This window comes from Aedes aegypti, chromosome 3, assembly GCF_002204515.2.
Source record: "Aedes aegypti strain LVP_AGWG chromosome 3, AaegL5.0 Primary Assembly, whole genome shotgun sequence".
NCBI lineage: Eukaryota > Metazoa > Arthropoda > Insecta > Diptera > Culicidae > Aedes > Aedes aegypti.
In genome coordinates this window covers 135327362-135350675 of record NC_035109.1, presented here as the reverse complement: position 1 = coordinate 135350675, position 23314 = coordinate 135327362, and the positions used below count along the sequence as shown (strand labels likewise).

The 23314-nt window shown below is 37.0% G+C and overlaps 1 protein-coding gene across 1 annotated transcript; it reads left to right on the top strand.

Moving 5' to 3' along the window:
* Positions 1-1611: 1611 nt before the first annotated feature.
* Positions 1612-7276, top strand: LOC5571466 (eukaryotic translation initiation factor 3 subunit F). Its single transcript, XM_001659665.2, has 3 exons — positions 1612-1795; positions 1894-2040; positions 6476-7276. The coding sequence occupies exons 1-3, from the start codon at positions 1672-1674 to the stop codon at positions 7066-7068; spliced, it is 864 nt and encodes a 287-aa protein (XP_001659715.1). The 5' UTR covers positions 1612-1671; the 3' UTR covers positions 7069-7276.
* The last annotated feature ends 16038 nt before the right edge of the window (positions 7277-23314 follow it).

The window sequence follows — 23314 nt, the reverse complement described above, 5'->3', positions numbered from 1 at the left end:
CAGACTTGCTATAATTTTACTTACTATAAAAACTCAAAGAACTGAAATTATCGGAAAACTGTCTCAGCAAACATTGACATTCAGTCTAGTACACGACACTGAAGACGGTATAGTACTAAATTCGGGTTTTTCATCCACTTATAGGTATTTTACTAAACAGCTCGAAGATTAATTATTGGCATTCAATTTTTCTACTTGTCTGCCTCTGGTTTTAAAATTTCAGCTATTCTAGGAGTTGAATTTCAAAAGTTTTAGTATTTTAGTTAATCTTATTGTCCCGCAAGGTTTTTTTTATGTAATTTTCATTCATTCAGGAACTAAAACAAATCGTTTATTGATTTTGATGGAATTCAAATGATGCCGGCATAGAATCGAGAGGGACAGCGGAAGAAGCTCGGAGAAAACGAATAATGTAAACGATTTTTTATTGTGAATTAATAAAATAAATGTCCGTGGTTTCTCTGTACACGCCTTAATCGAGACTCCTAAATATTTTATTGGTTTTTCAAAAAGCATATTAACAAAACTCATTGCTTTTTTCACTTTTCCGGAAGCTAGGAATAGGGTCCTAAAGCCCTGTCCCAATTTTAGTGCCAAACGGTTAAGTTTAGGCCAAAAACACATGTTTACTCAATTTTCTAATGTGTTCCGTTGGTTTAAGCCCAAAAAACATTTTTTTAGATTTGGTCACATCCTTTGGCTTAAACTCAAATTTTGGGTGTATTTTGTTTTCCGTGTCCCTTACGAAATGTCAGATACGAACAACCCCAGTGGTCGAACTAAAACCCCTGTGGTGTTTTTGTCGACTAAGCGAACGTCAAACATGATCAAAAGTGTCAAGGTTCATTTATGAACCAAATTTTTAAATTAAAGTTTAAACATGTTATAGCCATTATTTGAGCGGGAAAAATTGCTAAAGTAGTTACAATAACATGCTTTTTCGTGTTATTAAATAAAAACAAGATTTCATTAAAAATTTTAGGACCCAATTCGTAGATTTCATCGGGATAACATTGGCGAAACTGTAAGGCAGGACATCAAATTATGCTGTAAGCCAGGATAGCGATGTTTTTGGCGAGGATTGATTGAATATACTGCTCCCTAAAGATTAGAATGGTTATGAATAAAATGGTATATAACATACAACAGCGCATGAAGCACGTCAAATCTAGAATAATACACTGATCTAAAATATCGGATTTTATCTAGAAGGGCATCTGAACGGTGATCTGGATGTGTCGCCACCCTCGGAAAATAGTGAAAACATTTATGCAATGTTTGTGGAATGGTTTTTGTGTTTATTAAGCAAACATCACTTACACACGTGAATTTAACTATAAATTACTGTTATTTTAACAGTTTGACAATCTGTTGAACGCATTGGTATTTGTATATTTGTATATTTGCAAAAAAATATCCATGTATATTTTTGTATTTGCAATAAATTATCCAAATTTTGTTACAATACGTCAAGACCACATTCGTGACTATGCCCTTAAGAGATGGATTCTGCATTCTCATCTCTCTTTCTCTCTTGTTTTTCAGTGTGTACATTTTCGAAAATCGACCCCTCAAATGCGACTCTGTGTTACATAAAACGTCAAACAAGTGTCAACTTCGGTTTCATCCTTTTTCTTTCGCGAGTTGAAAATCGTGTGTGCACTCGTCATCATGTCCACGATAAATTTGCCTCTAAATTTGACCGTGCGCGTCCATCCGGTCGTTCTGTTCCAGATTGTGGATGCCTACGAACGTCGCAATGCCGACTCGGAACGTGTCATCGGAACTCTGCTGGGTAAGTGCGCCTCAAACAACGACCGCATCCTGATCCCATACATAACCCCCCTCAATGCGGGTGAATGACGCTCATTTTGATGAATGATCCGTTTACAGGTTCCGTGGACAAGGGAGTTGTTGAAGTGACCAATTGCTTCTGTGTTCCGCACAAGGAACATGCCGACCAGGTCGAGGCTGAACTGGGATATGCGTCGGATTTGTACGACCTGAACCGGCGCGTCAACCCGTCGGAGAACATCGTTGGTGAGTAGCGGATGATATATGTATTTAAGGGGGAATGTGGGGTCGAATGGACTTTTGGGAGATTGATTCATAGTTTATTTTTGTTAGTGATGATAGCTTGTCAGGTCGAAATGAAAGGGTTCATTCACACATTTCATAACGCCGAAAATGGTAATTCTTGACACCCACCCCACCCCATCGTCACGGATGTTGTATGAATATTTTCCAAATTTTGTATGGGCATCTTAAAGCATGCGTAAAGTGTGTGCGTAAGGTTTGGAACAATTCAGATTTTGTACGCAATGTTAGGAATGTATTGAATCACCTTTTGCATTATTTTTAATTTTTTACGAATCATTTTTATATTTTTTTCGATTATTCCCGACGGTGCATCGTGCGAGTGTAACAATAGTAGAAGCATTAACCTAAGAATGCTAATGTCGCTGCTGTTCGTGTTACCAACATCTAGTGTGCCACGAACTGACAGCTTGAGTACCGGGCCTCAAAGTGTCAGATTAATTTTAGAAACCAAAACAACGACATGGTATTGAACAAACAATGGAAATCCATAATTTAAGGTAATAATAATCAAAATCAGTTTTGTGAAAACAACGCCATTAGCGTTCTACTACTAATGTCGTTTTCGATTATTCCCGAGGGTGCACCGCGCGAGTGTAACAATTGACACCGGAAAATAGAACGGTTTCGGTGCAATATTTTGACAGCGTATGATGGTGTTAGTGAAGGCGTCAATCAAAACAAAACGTCATTTTTTAAACAGAACAGCTGTTTCCGTTATTCAAGATGTGATGTAAGAGATTCGAAACATTAGATTCTTTTCTGTTTTGGATAGTTTGTGAACGGTTTTCACAACACTGGCTGAAAACATTACTATGCCGTGGGCCAAAATAAATGTTTGGTATATGAAAATACATTTATTCTTTTTCTGGGAATTGATATCATGAATACATATTTCAAATTCAGAATTTTCATAGTCCAATACTGTATATGCCCTTGACTTCATCGATGTTCTCTCTTGTTCATAGCTTCGTCGAAACGTATAGTTCCGCAATGTTTCTAGCTCACGATGAGAAATGTGAATCAGTTTTTTTAATAATGCGAAGACAGCAACGGAAATCGATCATGACATTAGAACAATAATGAAAAGTCAATGTTGATTTTGCAATCCGAGTTAAAAATCCGAACATACAGCTTCGGCCGCTGCTGATTCTATTTTGTTGGCACCCATGAACAAATTTCAGAATATTTGACTGTAAAAATGTTTTCTATGTACTACTTACTTGTATACATGTAATATAAACAACCAAAAGAAGAATTCCATTTTCTGGTAGGGTTTTGTTCTTCTTCGTCGTAAGCGCTACTATTCGTCGTATCAAACTTTAAATGTTCCACTACGGCGAATATTCAAACTTACCTGCAACATGGATTCATTATCCAAGTGTAATTTTGTGAAAACTGTTATGGTTTGTACACTTGTACACCAAAAATGCAATAAAACTACTGTATTTTGATAAATAACTTCAGTTCAATCATCCACTTTGCACTTTTTCACCGAAATCGCATGGACGAACACGATTTGAGAGAAATGCTTAGCGATCGACTGAGCCACACCACTTTCCAACACATGTTTCGTCCCGCCCCCGTGGGTGACTTACTTCGCCGGGCACTTATTTTCACTATGGAAAACCTTCGTACTTCTTCACTGAAGAATTTCATTCCAATCACACGCCGTAAAACTTCAATAAATCACCAAATTTTACGAAATTTCCTCAACCGGCGCGTATAATTAAGAATGTAAACAAAGTTCAATCCGTCGTACTGAGAAAAAAAAGCTTGTGTGCATCAATGTGTGCGCGACGATCAACGTAAAAATACGATTCCTTTGATTGTGTTGTTTTCGCTGTACTGTGAGCAAATGCCATAATTGTACGGTCAAAAGGAATTGTGTTCATATGTTCGGGCTGAATTTTGATGACGAACAATTAATTTTAAAGGAAATTAGTATATTCCATCATGCTGAAGGAATGGAGGGAGATGCCCGTAGATTTATATATTCTAGTAAAACATTTTATTATAGCGTTGATATGTTGTGTTTTAACCACTCAATACACACAGTGAGCCGTAAGTTGTGAGACGAATCTGGAAACTGATTGCGACGGAGTTGAAAACGATACAACGGATTGAGAATACGGTAAGATGCATTTTCTTTGCATTATTTCCAAAAAGGGATCAAGATTTGTCAAAATGTTATTGTACAATGCTAAAGCCGTTTTGAGAAAGAATTGTTTGGCATCGGTTTGTATCAGCATCATTCACTGCAATACTGGGAAAATTGCAGTTTTCACTGATCAATGCTTAATACGATGGATACTAGCACATCACCCTATAAGCCGTAAAAGTTCCTACTGATAAAAAATCCTATTGATTGAAAAGCTATTCAAATATTCTGAAACAAATCCATTTCCTCCGCGCAGTCGAAAATGAGCTCAAATGAAGAATCTTGCTTACTCGTTACCGAAAACAACAAAACCGATCAAAACAAGAACGCCATTGACAGCTTAGAACCCTGCATGTATTGGTAAAAAGAGTGCACTACCTGCTACACCCAACTCGATCAGGGTGTAGGATTTTCTGCACCGGTGGCGATCGGGTGTAAAAACGGTGTGCTACCTGCGGAATAAAAGAACGGTTTGGGTGCAACTTTTGCTACACCGGTGGGAAAATGGTGCAGGCGGTGCAAATAAAGAAAAACGACATAATATTTCTATTGTATCAATTGACACCGGAAAATAGAACGGTTTCGGTGCAATATTTTGACAGCGTATGATAGTATTAGTGAAGGCGTCAATCAAAACAAAATGTCATTCTTCAAACAGATAGAACAGCTGTTTCTGTTATTCATGATTTGCTGTAAGGGATTCGGAAACATTTGATTCGTTCGGGTTTTGGATAGTTTGTTAATGGTGTTTACAACACTGGCTGAATATAAAATGTTTAAATAAATGTTTGGCATATGAACATTAATTTATTTTTCCCGAGAATTGATACCATGAATATATGCTAAAAAATCAGAATTTTCATATTTCAATACTGTAAGGACTTATTTAATTTCATCGATCCTCTCTCTGGCTAATAACTTCGCCAAAACTCATACTTCCGCAATGTTTCTAGCTCACGATGTAAAAGCTGATTTTTTTTGTAATAAGGCGAAGAGAGCAACGGAAATCAATCATCATTAGAATTTAATTCTATTGGAAAATCAATGTCGATTACTCGTCAATATTTTTGAAAAACATAGAACCAGAGATTTTGAATTCCGTGCTTAAGATACGGGAACATACAGCTCCAGCCGCTGCTTATTCTATTTTGTTGGCATCCATGAGCAAATTTCGGAAAATTTGACCAAACTAAAGTGTTTTTAATGTATTACTGTAGTACTGGTATACATGCAATCCAAACATCTGAGAGAAGCCTTCCTTTTTTTAATATAAGCCGTAAAAGCTTCTACTGATGAAACATACTCAGTATATCTTATTATTCTTATAAAACCTGTATTTATTGTAGAATTAATAAATACTAAGAATATTCAATTCCGAAATAAATCCATTTTATCTGCGTAGTCGAAAATGAGCGCAAATGAAGATCTGGCTTGTTCGTTACCGAAAACAACAAAATCTACCAAAACGACCAAAACAAGAACACCACTGACAGAGAACCATACATGTATTGGTAAAAAGAGTGCATTACCTGCTACACCCAGCTCGATCAGGGTGTAGGATTTTCTGCACCGGTGGCAATCGAGTGTAAAAACGGTGTGCTACCTGCGGAATAAAAGAACGGTTTGGGTGCAACTTTTGCTACACCGGTGGGAAAACGGTGCAGGCGGTGCAAATAAAGAAAAACGACATAAATCATGTGTTCTACTGAATCTGTGGTAAAAGTTTGAATAAAAAAATGCATATTTTAGCCTTATTTGAAACGATAATAGGATGATAATTTCTCGACTGCGCAAAGTTTGATGCGTACACGGTACGTGTCAATAATTGTTATGTATTCAAACCATTCGAGCCAATGCATGAAAATGCCTGTACCTATTTGTAAGAAACTAATTGAGATAACAGCAATGAACAGGTTTGAAGATATTTTGCATAAGGGCGTTTGGCATAATGACCATTTGACATAACCAAAATAAAATCCCTTCTTTCAATAGATGATTGTTCTCGATGAAAAATTGTTATGCCAGATGATCATTATGCCAAATGGCCGTTATGCCAAATGACCCAGACCCAATTCGTTTTTGATGAACAGTACTTTAATGTTTGCTTATCTTGACTATTGAAAGACTGAGGTCGATTATTTTGAATCAATTATTGTATTTTCGTTTTATTTTCCATATATTTTGAGCACCACAATAACAATTTTTGAATCTTTGCAGGTTGGTGGGCCACCGGTCAGGAAGTTACCAACCATAGTTCGGTTATCCACGAGTACTACGCTCGCGAGTGCAACAATCCAATTCACTTGACCTTGGACACTTCGCTGTCTGCGGCCCGTATGGGAATCAAGGCTTACGTTTGCGTTTCGTTGGGAGTTCCCGGTGGCAAAACGGGTTGCATGTTCACGCCGATCAATGTGGAGATTTCGAGCTACGAGCCGGAAGTTGTCGGTTTGCAGCTGTGCTCGAAGACCATTGGTGTTCAGCAGAACGCGTCTCGGCCACGGACCGTTTCGCCAATGTTGGATCTTGCCCAAATCACAGAAGCTTCCGATAAGTTGCTGACCTTGTTGGGAGAAGTGCTGAACTATGTTGAGGACGTTTTGGCGGAGAAGCAACAGCCGGATAACTCCGTTGGACGAGCCTTGCTGGATCTGATCCACTCGGTGCCGAACATGACCTCCGACCAGTTCGCCCAGATGTTCAACTCGAACGTGAAGGATTTGTTGATGGTTGTAACGCTTTCACAGCTGATTAAGACGCAATTGCAGTTGAATGAGAAATTGACCAGTTTGACATCGTTCATCAATTAAAGATTTAGAAGAATTGTTTATGCTAGCTACTACAGAAACATTCGATAAGACGATAAGGTGAGTGTTGAGCCAATTAACCGAGCGAGTACCGAAGAAAGAAGAAACGCTGTTCTGATAATCTGCGAATTTGGTTGTACTCGAAGATATCTGTGAAGTGTACACTTCGTAGTGATTGGAAGGACGAATACAATAGAGACAACCCCAGAAATATGATCGTTATGTTCATTTTTAGAGAAAATCCGTAAATAAATCAATAAGGTGAGTAAGCTGTGGATTTGTGCAAAGTCTATGGGCCTCTGCACTGTTTTGATTTTGTATGTAATTTTAACGTTTACTGGCCTTGTTGTTTTTAAATTTCATGGAGGAATGAAAGAGAGAAAATGATTTCTGTGCAGAGCCCCATTACGAGTAAAACAGGGGTCGCAGCGAGTGAGTGTCTAAGAATTATGAACGTTAGATACCTCATGCCTAAACCAAGAACCAATATTTCTCTAAGGTTTAAGGCCTAATTTTCCGACATTCATTAGAAATTTGAGAAATGTCCACCGATCCGGAGTTATTTCGGTGGGTCACTGGGACGGATCGGGTAAAATTGGCTCCCAAATTCCATTTTCAACTGATTTTTATTAATCTGAGTCCAATAGGGTCCCAAAGCCCTGTCCCAATTTCAGAACCAAACGCTTAAGTTTAGGCAAGAGACACATGTTTACTCAATTTTTAAATGATTTTAGTTGGTTTAAGTTCAAAAAACATTTTTTTACGATTTTTGAGATTTTGTCACACCTTTTGGTTTAAATTTAAATGTTGGTTACATTTTCTTTTCCGTGTCCCTTCCGGAATTTCAGATAGGAACAACCCCAATGTTAAAACTAAAACCCCTGTGGAATTTTTGTCGACAACGTCAAACATGATCAAAAGTGTCATGGTTCATATTTGGAATCATTTTTAAATGGATCATTGAAGTTAGTTTTTGTCAGTGCTCATCGCATCAAAGCAAAGGCGCCACTGTATATGGGATTTAACATTGTGACAGCATTGCTGTTCTGTCAAATACACGGCTACGGTGGCGCTATCTGTGCTTTCCATAGCGACCGTTTTGGTTATTTTAATGATCCATTGAAGTTTAAATATGGTATAGCCGTTATTTGAGCTAGAAAAATTGCTAAAGTAGTATGAATATGCTAGACAAGAAGAACAAGAAATTGTTACAAATTTTAGGTCCCAATTCAACTTGTTTTTAAAGTTTCGACTATGAGGTCTTGGTTATTTTTTTGTTTTTTTTTTTTATCGGGTTTCCGTGGATCCGGTTCAATATATAGCAGCATCCATTTCATAAGTAACGCTAAAATTTAAAATTTTAACCCTCATCTGTAACGTTTTTTGTATGGAAATTTTCAAGATTTTGTATAGGTTGTAACGCTTGAGTCTACTCCTCCCCCTTCAAGCGATACGTAATTTGCGGACGGTGACTAGGAAAATTTTGTTTTCCATCTAAACTGGCAAATTTGGGTGTCACATTTCACCATTTACAAAAACCAGCTCAGATCTAATCGAGACAAAACATTTTAAGGAATCGAATGATCACTAAGAAATTGAAAAATAATATAATTAAGTGCCCTGTTTTGTAAAAAATAACTTTGCTCCCAACAAATTTACAGGATTTGTTTTTCAAGTAGCCAATATTCTTAGAGTGGGTCCGCATGGTCATATCTGAGTCATATCCCTTTTGAAAGTTCCTGGAAATCTCTAGCAAGTTGTAATAAGATTTGTGCATGAATTACTTCAGGAAATTCTTAATCTTAGGCAAATTTAAATTTAATGTCTGATGAATCGAAGACCACAGCGACGTAAAGGGACTAGCGATTTGAAACTCGGTACGTGGAACTGTAAATCTATTAACTTTATCGGGAGCACACGCATTCTCGCCGACGTGCTGAAGGACCGTGGATTCAACATCGTAGCGTTGCAGCACTTCTTGTTGGAAGGGATCAATGGTGCGAACGTTTAATGGTAACCATATCATCTATTAGAGCTGCGGCAACACACACGACCGTTCTCAGAAATGTTCCAGCACGTCACAATTTTTAGCTACAGGTCGCCAAATTTGTATAAAACACAGGTTTTATTGATGTTTACATCAAATTTAAAGTATGATTTATCAAACCTTTTTATAATCTTATCCACCATACATGCATTATAGGACTTGAACTTTCATTTTAGATATAATTTGGTTGAAATTGAACAATTAAATTTAGATTACATCGATTTTTTCAACATACTTGCAGTCTCCATGGTGGGGATTGCTCATCAAACCTTCCGGTCCGCCTCATAGTTACGTACTATTTGGTGCTGGGTGTAGTTCTTGTTTTTCCAGCTGTATTGAAAAGCATGAGCCATAGTCTTTGGCATACAATCGGGTCTTTCTTTAGCAGAAAAGAACCGAAATGTCTATCGACGACCGGTGATTGCTAGCAGATATAGTGGAGAGCTTGTCTTGATACGTTCATCGCTTCAAGCTAGTTGAAAAACTGAATACACTGATTGCCTGTCGATCAGAGCCGAACTAGGCATAGATCGTCTACATACATCTGAATCTACATGTCTCCGATGTATTACATCGTTCCAGGTGGGAGTTATCTGATATGTGAATATGGTACCATAACAGAATTTTTCATCTGGATGAAGTGATAAATCATAATATTCCGCAAACTGTATCACACATCTACATAATGTATTGCGTGAAGTTAAGACACAGCAGAGTATTGGGTACATAGGACCAAGTCCCTGCCGGGTAGCGCGAAACTGATGAGCGATAGACAATAGAATCAACAACACTGCCATAAGGGATAGTAAGCATGTGACTATTGTCGAAACAATGATTAGGAGGCAAATCAACATCCCAAGATCAAATTTTTGTTACAACCCAATGTAGGTTAGGTATTATTAAATTAGGCTGTAGAAAATGATAAATATCTGATCACTTAGGAATGTGTTGCGAGGTAATAAATGCTCGTGATTTGTTTTCTTCGAATACACATGTATAAATTGATAAAATTTAACCCAATGTATAATGAAATTAGGTTCGAAGAAAGGATTAATATTTGATCACTTAAACTTTACGCTGCAAGATATTCTTAATCGTTTTTCTTTTCTTCTGATGTACAGAAATAACTGGTATATTTAGCTAAAATAATGAACAATCATACGCATAGAGCCTACGGGTCATGCAGTTAGGATTGAAATTAAAATAATATTGCGCATTTCTTTCACACCACAGGTTTATCGCAGAAGTTTTTACATGTGCGGAGGCGTTGGTAGAGGTGCGCGATTGCGTCGAGTCGGGTCGGTGTTTTCAGCGGACTCATTTTTCGCAAATCGAAGAATGAGTGCTCTGAGGGCATCAACATGATTCGATGAGGTCCCACACTTTTATTTGCGCTTTTGCACTTGTAAATGTCTTACTAAATAGGAATACTTTGTGTTAGGGAAAGTGCAGGAGAATAAAATATAATTCATTGGAATTTTCTGATAGAGGCAGAGTTCACATGTTACTTAGGTATTTAAAAGCAAATGAGAACCACATTAAATAATAGATAAACACTAATGGTCATATTTTTATATTTTCATTTCATCGCGGTCCTCATTGCTCGAGCGGAGACGACAAAACTCGAGGTGGATAGAATCGACGCAACTACGACACGGAAAAGAAACAGATGAGAAACTATCGATACATTTATTCAACTATAAAAACCACGTTTTAACGTAATGACTTTATTTCTTCTCGTTTCAGCAATCCAACAACCAAACCATCTCTACTATCTTTTCATTTCCTCTTCGTTACATTTATAGTCCCTCTGGCACTGAATCGAATGACGCATTCCGCATTTTATTAGCGATGTCTTTGCTGTACGTTGAGCATGGTGTCGGAGGTGATGTGCTGTGTAGAACATCGGATGTTCTACACGGCACGCTACTTCCGGCATTTTGTTTGGCGTGCGGGATAGGCAGTGCTAGTGATGATATGAAGGCCGCTATTCGGTTTAGTGCCAGAGGGACTATATCTATTTAATGTATCTGAAGCTTGTGGGACCGCTTTAATTCCGGCGCCTGCTTGTGGAAGATCCCGGTGTGCTAAACGGTATAGGACATGTTAACGGGGGAGGCTTGGTAGGTCCTCACCCAGCCCGTGTCTAGATGGGCGGATAATTGTCTGCCAGGGTGTGGATTGAGCAATTACAATTACAATTACAATACTTGCAGTCTCCATACAAAATTCTTTGTTTCTCTTATATGGCAAAACACAACACTTTTCTAAAATTGTAATTGTAATTGCTCGATCCACACCCTGGCAGACATCTGTCCGCCTATCTAGACACGGGCTAGGTGAGGACCTACCAAGCCTCCCCCGTTAACACGTCCTATACCGTTTAGCACACCGGGATCTTCCACAAGCAGGCGCCGGTATTTAAACCGGTCCCACAAGTTTCAGATACATTAAATAGATATAGTCCCTCTGGCACTAAACCGAATAGCGCCCTCCACCTCATCACCAGCACTGCCCTTCCCGCACGCCAAACAAAGCGGAATGCGCCATTCGATTCAGTACCAGAGGGACTATAAATGTAACGAAGAAGAAATGAAAAGATAGTAGAAATGGTTTGGTTGTTGGATTGCTGAAACGAGAAGAAAGAAATAAAGTTATTACGTTAAAACGTGGTTTTTATAGTTGAATAAATGTATCGATAGTTTCTCATCTGTTTCTTTTTCATATCGTAGTTCCGTCGATTCTATCCACCTCGACTTTGTCGACACCGCTCGGGCAATGAGGACCGCGATGAAATGAAAAATATAAAAATGTGAGCATTAGTGTTTATCTATTATTTAATGTGGTTCTCATTTGCTTTCAAATACCTAAGTAACATGTGAACTCTGCCTCTATCAGAAAATTCTAATAAATCATAATTTATTCTCCTACACTTTCCCTAACACAAAGTATTCCTATTTAATAAGACAAGTGCAAAAGCACAAATAAAAGTGTGGGATCGCATCGAATCATGTTGGGGACGGTCCATTAATTACGTAAGACAATTTTGGCGATTTTCAGACCCCCCTCCCCCCATGATAAGATTTTTTGTATGAAAATTAAAAATAATTTGTATGGCGCGTAAGAAATTTCAAACCCCCCTCCCCCCATACCTCCTTACGAAATTAATGGAACACCCCTTGATGCCCTCAGAGCACTCATTCTTCGATTTGCGAAATATGAGTCCGCTGAAAACACCGATCCGATTCGACGCAATCGCGCACCTCTACCGGCACCTGCGCACATGTAAAAACTTCTGCGATAATCCTGTGGTGTGAAAGAAATGCGCAATATTATTTTGATTTCAATCCTAACTTCATGACCCGTAGGCTCTACGCGTATGATTGTTCATTATTTAGGCTAAATATACCTGTTTATACCTGTACATCAGAAAAAAAGAAAGACGACTACGAATATCTTCCAGCATAAAGTTTAAGTGATCAAATATTCATCCTCTCTTCGACCCTGCACTATAATAACCTCCTAATATAACGCAGAGCTAAAGATTCTTTCTTGCGTTACACAATCTGAACAAGAAACCATTTTCAAATACTTCCCATAATTTATGCGAGCCAAAACAGATTCCACTTTCTACGTAACCCAGCATAAACAGCTGCCCAACTCTCCAGACCTGCGCCCTCCATGATGCAAGGTGCTGCTGCCTTACGTTGAAAACTTCTTTCCTCAAAGTCTGTCTATCAATTCCGAACTCTATTGCATACTACAATACCAATCAGACCCTATTCCTGACAAGACACAGAGTCACAACCCCAATGTGATGGATTTACCCACAACCTTGTCATAACCCCTCTTACGTTTCGCTATCCTCGGAAGTCACCCATATTGATGCTTGGCAAAAAATATCAGTATTCATTCCATAAATCCCAAATTACACCACATTACGTTGGTCCGTTTGGCGTCGCCGGTGGGTACCTGTTCTGACATTCGTTTCTTTCAAACCCCATTTCAAGCCTGTCCCCCCACTTTATCAATACGAATGTTGACGAATCACGATAATCTGAAGATCGTGACCAGAACGGAGGTAGGATTTATCACTAGGGACCAACCACCACCGGCAAAACACAACACTTTTCTAAAACATAAAAAAATAACTTTTGATCACCGACAATATTATGAAATCTTATGATAAGTGTTGTATAACGCATGAAGTTTGAATTATGTGGCAAATTAAGCTAATAAATTGCCAGGCAAGCTGACAAACTTGCATGTAAGTTGGCTGATATATTCGAATTTTGCATTTTCAACAGGCAATATCTTGAAAACTAGACGTTCTATGATATTTCTAAAAACCGCGATGGATTCAGTAACCCTTCATTAAGTTAATAGCGGTATTTTCATGCTTGAGACAAAAAGGTGTTCCGCAGTGTTATATGCTGATGCGCGTGATCAATGAGAGAATGTGCAAGTTCTTCGACTTCATCATCATAAACGTGTACAGCCCGCACTCCGGAAGCACTGATGATGATAAAGACGCATTTTACGCGCAGCTCGAATGCGAATATGACAGCTGCCTAAGCCATGACGTCAAAATCATCATAGGAGATCTGAACGCTCAGGTTGTTGGAGGAGTTCAGACCGACTATTGGAAAGTTCAGCGCCCACCGGCTTGCGACTAATTGATTTCGACACCTCTAAGAATATGGCCATTCGTAGTACCTATTTCCAGCACCGCCTTCCATTCCGATACACCTATAGATCACCACGTACTGATTGATGGACGGCACTTCTCCGATATTATTGACGTCAGGACATATCGTGGCGCTAACATCGACTCTGACCACTATCTGGTGCGGGTTAAACTGCGCCCAAAACTCTCCGTCGTTAACAACGTACGGTACCGACGGCCTCTCCGGTATGAGCTATAGCGACTTAAGCAACCGGATGTCGCAACTGCATACGCGCAGCAACTCGAGGCTGCATTACCGGAAGAGGGTGAGCTGGATGAAGCCCCTCTTGAGGACTGCTGGAGAACAGTCAGGGTGTCTACTACCTGGAAAAACCTGGAAAACCTGGAATTATCAGGGAATTTTATTCAACCTGGAAAAAACCTGGAATTCTCAGGGAAATTATTCTGAAGCAGTAGTGTATGGTAAAGTATATCATTTTTATAACACAAAATCTTTACAATCAACTATCAAAACGGTAGTTGGCATATTTTGTCCTTTTAACGCCTTGGGCCCAACTCTACGGCGAACCCAGTATCCCAGAAGGTGGCCAAAGCTGGAAGGATTCAATGCGCAGGACATGTTGCAAGAATTCGGCAAATATGGTGTTCGCTTCAGATCCGGTTGGTACGAGAAGGCGTGGAGCGCAGCGAACTAGGTGGGCGGATCAAGTGCGTATCGATTTTGTGAGCGTGAGTCAGAACCGAGAATGGAGAGATGCGGCCACGAACCGAGTATTGTGACGTGAAATTGTTGATTCAGTGTTATCTGTTTAGATGTTAACTAAATAAATAAAATGTCTGATGAATCTTTTGGAGAAGTTGCATAGCATAGCATAGACTGACTGTACATGGCAATGATTGCTACTCCCTGATTGATCGTAACTGGTAAGAATTGCACTTCGATACAAATGAATAAGTGATGGGATTTCCGCTTATTCACAAAGTGCACATTTTAGCAGATCTCGTACTATTGATCAATAGTGGCGCCGGACAAGTTCATACAGCCAGTTAAGTCCAGAGTTTGTTTGAAAATTACATAAAGGTGACGTTGCGACGACAAAAATGTGTTATCACAAGCATGAAACGAGCTCACCAGTTGGAAATCCATCTTTGACAAAACACAAATATTTTTTCGTGCTCGCACAACGCTAACCCGACCAGATTGTTCTTGATTCCGCCGCTCGCCCCAAAGGAGCGTTGTATGAATCACCACGGTAAAAAATAAGCACTATGATATCAATAGTTCTGTACTTCGATTTGCACTCTGCGATCTTTGGAGTGCTAGCTTGAATCTTACCTTGACACTAACTTGCATCTGTTAAAAGGGGTTGAATTAATTTCAATCAGTTTCTACAACTAGCTGTCAATGAATGCTTTCATACAAGAGACATGATGTTCAAATTCAACGACTTCAACGACTCCATTCAATCGAACGTGCTGATTTTTTACCGTGAAAAGACCAAATACTACTCCAAAGCATTGCCGACCAAAGTAAAGTGCACATCGAGAAAAAAAATCACTCCGGCGCGCAAAAATGAACTCGAAGGCATGGGCTTTAATAAAAGCACTCTCTCTGATGAAACTTCTGGAGAAGTATCCGATTAATTCTTGCAAGGGTCTCTGTAGATAAATTGCTGACATAATTAGGTACCGTAAAATGAGGCGAATAGAAACACTTTCTGACATGTTTGAATGTGTACAACTTAAACCGTGTGGATAAAAACCAATTTTATTAGCTTTAAATATGGGTCGCGTCTTCCTTTACTCAGACCCCAATTACTGTTTAAAAATAAAAATTATATCGTACAAAGATTTATGAAAATGTTGTTTGTTTCTATTCACCCCGCAATGGGGCGAATAAAAACACTGTTCAGTAAATATCAATACTTTTTTTCATTTTAATGGAAAAATAAACACATTTTTAAGTGCATCTTGAAGAAATATCAACATGTATTTACTTAGTGAAGAAAACAAATTAAAAATTTTAAAACTAAGTTCAATTTTCGATCATTTTTGAAATCAGCCAAAATGGCGGATGTTTCAAGCTATCAAAAATGATTGAGATTTCAATATTTTCTTCTCATCTTTTTAATGAGAAATGTAGCAAAATTTTCAATTTGAAAATAGTCTAGGGATACTCTGTTGTTATTGAACTAATGGAGGAAAAATATTTCAGTAGGTTTTTAAAGTTTATCATTACATAATAGTCGCATTTTTAACTGAAGGTAGTTTTGTTTCTATTCGCCCCACTTTTTCTATTCACCCCGTTTTACGCTATAGACAAATTAAGAACGAAACCCTCGATAATACCTGCAGGACCTCCTAGAGAACTTCCTGAAAAAATCTCGGCCGTAATCTCTAATAAAAGAATGTATGGGAATAATCAGATGAATCACTTAAATAATTTGTCACATTTTTTGGTAAGAATTCTGAATGAATTTTCGAAGAAATCATGAAGAATATGCATCATTTTTTTTTCTATATGAAATAGTTTGGAAGATATAGGTCACTTAAGAATTTTATGGTCAAAAATCGATTTTTCCTCAAAACTAATGAAAATATCAATTTTTCAGACCTACTATAATTCTTCGAAATATAATGAAAAAATAAATTCAACGAATGAAAACCGTCCAAAAACATTGATTGAAACAAACAAACATTTCTTACCATGTGCATTTTTGTCATTGAATGTAGTTTATAGATTGCGCGTTGGGACATAAGTAAGTTTTGTGGTAATATCTGTAGTTTTAACGTAGATGTATGTATGTATGTATGTAGGTAGCCACCATCCTAGCTTGAGTCTTGCTCTGCATGCGGTTCCACCTAACAGTACTGTCAATTTTCATTATCAATCTGAATTAAACATACCATTGTATGAAGGGCCAAAATGGGGTGTGGCGGACCCGTAAGCAGAGACACTTACGCGAAACCCGCGGGAAATAAAGAATCTCCTTCCAATAATATGATCTAACGGAAAGTATAATGAAATTTGCAATATCTGTCAAGTTATCCACGGGATGGTTTGTTTTAAGAAGGGCGCGTCAAATCCATTACAACTGTTGGGATAGAAGAACCCATCTACAAGGATGTTACGGTTACTTCAACCCTTGACTCTGGCTGGCACTCCACTCCATTGTCCAGCTGTAACTTCAATGATGCCCTGATGCGCCCCCCCAATATTACCCATGTTATATGATTCAATTAAATTATTATTATGTAATGAAATTAAATTCAATAATTTAAAATATACAAATATGTAAGAACTCATGCAATAACTCGATGATTAGACCTAGAATCGTTGAATGAAAGATGATTAATATTAAATACTTAATAACAGATTGTTCCAACAAGCCTGAAAAAAAATACAATGACAATATTTATACTAGATGTTTACGACGGCTTCCTGCTGGTATATCCTGAAAATAATACATTAATTAAAAATATCGTTTGCAGGTCCTTTTCGATAATCATTGAAAATGGTGCAAAATCTGTAATCAATTTTTGAATTATTGGTTCTAATTAGCAACTTAACCCATGACTGGAATTATATATTAATATAAAAATACGAATTATGTTGAAAAAATTGAATTAGTTTACAACATACTGGAACTGTTATTGCTGGTGAAAAGAAATTATGTTATTGCGAAACAATGTATTCAATCTCCCTTATGTCTGATTGTGATGCGGTTGTAGATGGCTGTATGCATATAATATGTAGTGCGAGTAACGTATGTTTGCCAGGGATTATAAAATACTGTTATGATATTCATCATATAGTTATATAATGAACTGCAAAACAAAACTATATTAATTAATTATTGTATTAGGTTTGTAGAATGGTAGGCAAGAACCAAGCACTGATGCTTTATCTTACGTTCCTTAATAGATCGATGAAAAATATTAATAATAACAAACCTATGCGCTTAAACGCAAATATGCAAAGGAAGATTACAGACGCAGAAATTATTGGTGTTACGTTAAGGTACACTTATAATAATAAGTAAATATTTACATGAATCGATGCAATTTTATAATTTTTAAGGATGGCATGCTGCAATACGAAAAGCATTAATTAGGTTAGAATCTATGATATACAGACTCCATGATGCTCCTGGGAGTTAAGCCACTTATATGGTTTATGAATATATAAATAAATAATTTATCGTTCCCAGTATTTATATGAAACTGATGGAACACTGAAGGGTGCGTTATCATGATTTAACCTGTTATAAACCTAACTAGGAAAATAAATGAAAATATAAAAAACTTCGATATGAAACATTCAATTTAGGAATAATAGAAAAAGTTAAACTGATAAATAACATATCATCGTGGTTACAGTTCAACGAATCATCAAAAGAGCCATGAGAGCTAAACGCGATATAGAGTATCAAGATATTGGAAGTGACCATTAATCTTAAACTCAACAAAATTGCATATGACACATTCCAGCGTAACGCGACACCACGAGGAACCGACTTTCATTATCAAATTAGGCATGTTCTCGGAAATATGCCTTGTGACCATGTGATAAAACAGGTTTTATATCATGCATATTAAATGTACTTGATGTTGTGACATTCATTTTGAAACATAACACTGCATATATGGTTATTAGAAGCAGTTGCATTTCGTAACGCGACACCATCGCTGAAATGCACTTTTTAAACGTCACTCTATAATTGCCTATATCTGCTCTGCTATAATTTTTACAATCCGGGTTTGTTCTAGGCAATCCTTCTTTGTATTGATAAGAATCAGAGTGTGACTTCAAACTGGATGGAAATATTGAATAATTGCAGAAATCATTGATTTCATTTTATGAGCGCCGCGTTACGTTTATCTTCCAACAGGGTTCTGCAAATGGTGTCGCGTTACGCAAAAAGATTTTTTTTTATTGATAAATTCGGTAATGTTGCTTTCGGGTTTCAGAAAAAATGTATATCTAGTATTGTTATTTGTTTAATACATTCGACATTCTGCCTCACAGTGGGGTAATTTGATCCGACACTGGTTAAAATTAATTTAATGTTTCTGTGAAACCTTTTAAGAATGTCGTGCTTTGTAAAAGCGTAGATGGCACTTGTGGTCACCATATAAATTTGACTAAATTCTTTGCAATAATGTTAAGATATTTCTGTGATTTTTTAAGAATGTTTCCGGAACAGTGCTTTTGGATGGCGGCGCGAATAATCTTGAGCTTTGATACATGTTAGAATGATTGAATTTGAATGTAAAATAAAATTATGTAAACCTTTCAACGATGTACTTTTAAAAGTATGCTTTCGGCAAAGTCGACAAGCAGACATATATGATTGTCGGAACTATCCGAAATTCAATAACACAGTGGAGTTAATGGATCTGATAAATGGGTAATATTATAAAAAGATTCAATAAATTATTTTGAGAATATTGTTTCAGAAATTTGTAGACGACCATAAAAGCTTCCCAATGATGGGAGGAAAAATATGTAGAGCTGCTGTACAGTGGGGTAATTGCACTTTTCTTGGGTTCAATTTTTTAACCGTTCCTTTGATCTCTTTTGAAAATGATGAGAATGTCCGATGTACATTCGATTTTTATAATCTGCTGGTTCAGACATACCGTGTGCAAGTGTTTATGATATACTAATGGCAGTCTGAAGGATACAGAATTTGTGGCACAGGGGTGTAATTGAACCAATAATATTTCAACGTAGCCATGTAGTATTTTGAGGATCATGTTTTAGCAAAATTGTTAAGGACGTTTATGGTCTCAAAATAGTGATCTGAATATCATGGAATTCAACCGCACAGAAGAGTTATTAAATCAGATTATTAGGCGAAACTGTGAATTCATTTTAACTCATAAAATACAGTTCCTCAATTATTCAACCGATTGTTTGAGCTTTCATTGAAAGGAAATAGTTGTACCAGATTTAAGCGTTGGCGCAATTCTTCTGAAACCTTCCACGTTTTAGTGAGAGGTAATTAGGGTAGGTGTACCAGTCAAGGACATAGTGAGTCCCTATTTCGCCATACGTGATTACTTTAATGTCTTCAAATTTTGGAAATGTTTGTGTGTTGTAGTAGTTAGATTTAACAAAAAGATTTCAAATGTGATAGTTATTAAAATTTTACATATGGCCAAATAGGGAACTACTATGGCCATAACTGGTACACTTTCCCTATGTTTCTTTTTTTCTTTTTTGCACAAAGCTCTGGTTTTAGGTCTGGTTTTAAGAATGGTAGGTTAATATTCATAAAAATTATCAATTTATAAAATTATCCAATCAGGGCTGCCATGGGCCACTACAACTCCCTTTGTAAAATCCACAAAACTGGTCGTAAAAATCATCCTAGACCACTGCGCGTTTTTTAACACGTAAAAAATCATAATTATAGAACATATAAAATTAGTAATACACGTATAATTGGGGGCATTTCTTAGCCGAGTGGTTAGAGTCCGCGCCTATAAAGCAAAGTCATGTCTGGGTTCGATTTCCGGTCGGTCCAGGATCTTTTCGTAAAGCAAATGTACTTGACTTCCCTGTGCATAGAGTATAATCGTACCTGCCACACGATATACGAATGTGAAAATTACAACTTTGGCAAAGAAAGCTATCAGTTAACAACTGCGGAAGTATCATAAGAACACTAAACTGAGAAGCAGGTTCTGTCCTAGTGAGGACGTAACGCCAGGAAGAAGAAGAAGTATAATTTGTATTGATATTAAACACCACCTTGATCACCGAAGTTTATTGCAAAATTAATCAAATTAATTATTATACAACGTAAAGATGAATGTCAACATAGATAAATGTCATGACAAGACATCCAAAAGATTTGAAAAAAAAAAAACTACGTGTCTAAGTTGATTTTTACGAGATGACCATTTTTTACGGTTGCTGCAGATCCTCTCAAAAGCATTATAACGGCCACTTACATCCAAGAACAATCTCAATCATCCGTTATGTTTAGTAATTGATTTCTGATATGTTTTGAAAACAGCGCAGTGATCCAGGATGATTTTCACGAAATGACCATGTTTACGGATGTTCCGGATCTTCCGGAGGTCATAATTGTGACCACCTAGGTCCATGAACAATTCAAATAATCTATTGCGTTTTATAATAAGTAGTTCTGGTGAGTTTGCAAAAAAAAACTGTCTTGGATTATTTTCATGAATTGACCATTTTTACGGATATTCCGGATTATCTGCTGGAGAACCACGTTGTTTACCATCGAAGCCAAGTATTCCACAACATGTAAGAGACTATTCCTGCACTAAACGGCACCTGTCTGATAAGATTTGGGTCACTAGTCATTAAAAACCAGAGCTACTTGATCAGATTTGAGAGAAAAACAAGAGAAAACAGACATACCCACATTTCACAAAAACGGGGAGGGTTTTAGTGGGGTGGCACCAACGCTGAAAGCTAGTATAACTATTTCCATCTACTAAAAATCAAAAATTTCGAAAATCGGTTGTAGCATTGCTGAGAACGAGCATTTTGAAATTTGTAGTTTCATCCTAAAAATTTACGGTGAAAATTAACGTAACGCGACACCAAAACTTTGCACCTAGTGCAACTTTTCGAAGAATGGTCCGATTCTAAATCTTTTTTTATGGAAACACGTATCTTGACGAGTAGGAAGAGAATCCAAAATATAAGAGTTCTATAAGAAGTATTTATTTTACAATGTCAAAAATAAGGCTATTTTCGTAACGCGACACCATAATAATGTGACTATTTGAAAAAATACGTTTTCAAAGAACCAATAATTTGTTTGAAAAAATTAAACCCGCACATAACAATGTCATCTAATACCCTTCTAGTTAAAGGATAAGGCAATCATATTACACTTGATAAACTATGATACAGGGCTTTTATAAAAAAGTTGTTTAATGTCTCAATTTCTCACCAATAAATTATATAAACTTTATATAACTTTTCAGGTATATTTTTCACAGTATTTTCAATCAAATTTATGTTTTTTATACAATTCAACATATTGTCTTTCATGTTCTGCATAGCTTTGGAAATATTTCAGAGTTTGAATTTTTGATATCCTGGCGTAGATGTGCGTGGAATGTGTCATATGTATATGACCTGTAACAAATGAGCTGAAATGGAATCAAATCAATTTGAAACCAATTGAAACCAACCATACGAACAGCAACCACAAAGAAAACTAAGAACAAAATATTCAACACGTATCCGCATTGCACTTCGATCTTTACCTGTAATCAAAAAATAATTTTCAATAATCAGCATGCACTTAATAATGATTCATAAAAAAAAACAGGGGAGAGGGTCTTGTATAGTGTTACGGTTCAAACAAAAATTTAAAATTTTCCATACAAAAGCTGATACGTGGGGGAGGGAGAGCGTGTAAAATTGGCTAGTTTTGCGTTATATCATATTTGAACCCCTATGAAATCACCAACCGCCCGCCCAAATGAATCGCCGCAATGAAGATATAACACACTTTAGAAACTGTCATTATACATAGAGATATTTGTACACTAATTGGATTGTTTAGTGATGAAAAATTCACAGTTTTTTGTAGCTTAATCTTAAGAGCACATTTTTCTAAGTGTAACACGATTTTATTGCGCTTTAATATCTGATTTTTTATATAGTAAATGATTAAAAAAGATTTCATTCCGTCGACTCAATGACATTTCAATTTACATAATGACAGCTCGTCCCGAAGTAAAACTTTCCGAGGGGTGATTCAAACGCGATTTCCATACTAAATTCAAACTTGTTTTAAAAATACTTCCAGGGCACGGAAAATTATGAAACTTTGGATTCTGGCTCAGTTTTTAACGTAAAATCAGAATATGTGAAAAACAGGATACCCCTAAACAAGCCAATTCATAAAAAGAATGGAAAAGATCATTGATCACTGTAGTATACCATACCAACATACTGCGAAATTCTTCGTTCCCCTGACACATCTGCCACTTTGTGTTCGAGCACATTATCTGCCGTTGTCTCTGCAACAATAATATTGGTTTCAACAGATACAAAGAAGGAGGAAAAAGAGCAGGAGAGGAAGAGGAAAAGAGAAAGAAATATCCACCCAATTCAATGTTTTATCATAGGCATAAACTGCGGCTGATGTTGATGATGTTGCGCTACAAAGTCACATGTTGCCGTTTCTTTGTAGCAGTCAGTGTTACCGAATAAAGCAAAACGATGCTACAATCAAATCTAAAGGAATTGAAACTGAAACGTTTGGAACAAATTCAATAATTTATCAGTATCTATAATACAGTTTAATATGAATTGAAAGTCTCGCACAATTATTTTGTGTTCATAAATTATATCATACATACTATATCTAGCATGCACCACAAATGTACAAAATGATCATAATGATAAATAAAAAAAAGTACTTAGCTTTGAATTGTATTAGAAACTGGCAGCCCGGCTAAACGTTGTTCGGTATGGTGTCGCTCGTATGTGAATGTGTAGTAAAACCACT

What these genes read in the sequence shown, in the direction of transcription:
- LOC5571466 (XM_001659665.2), top strand. Translation starts at nt 1,672, where the DNA reads ATGTCCACGATAAATTTGCCTCTAAATTTGACCGTGCGCGTCCATCCG. An exon ending in TGTCATCGGAACTCTGCTGG is followed by an intron (nt 1,796 to 1,893) that starts GTAAGTGCGCCT and finishes ATCCGTTTACAG; the next exon opens with GTTCCGTGGACAAGGGAGTT. An exon ending in CCCGTCGGAGAACATCGTTG is followed by an intron (nt 2,041 to 6,475) that starts GTGAGTAGCGGA and finishes GAATCTTTGCAG; the next exon opens with GTTGGTGGGCCACCGGTCAG.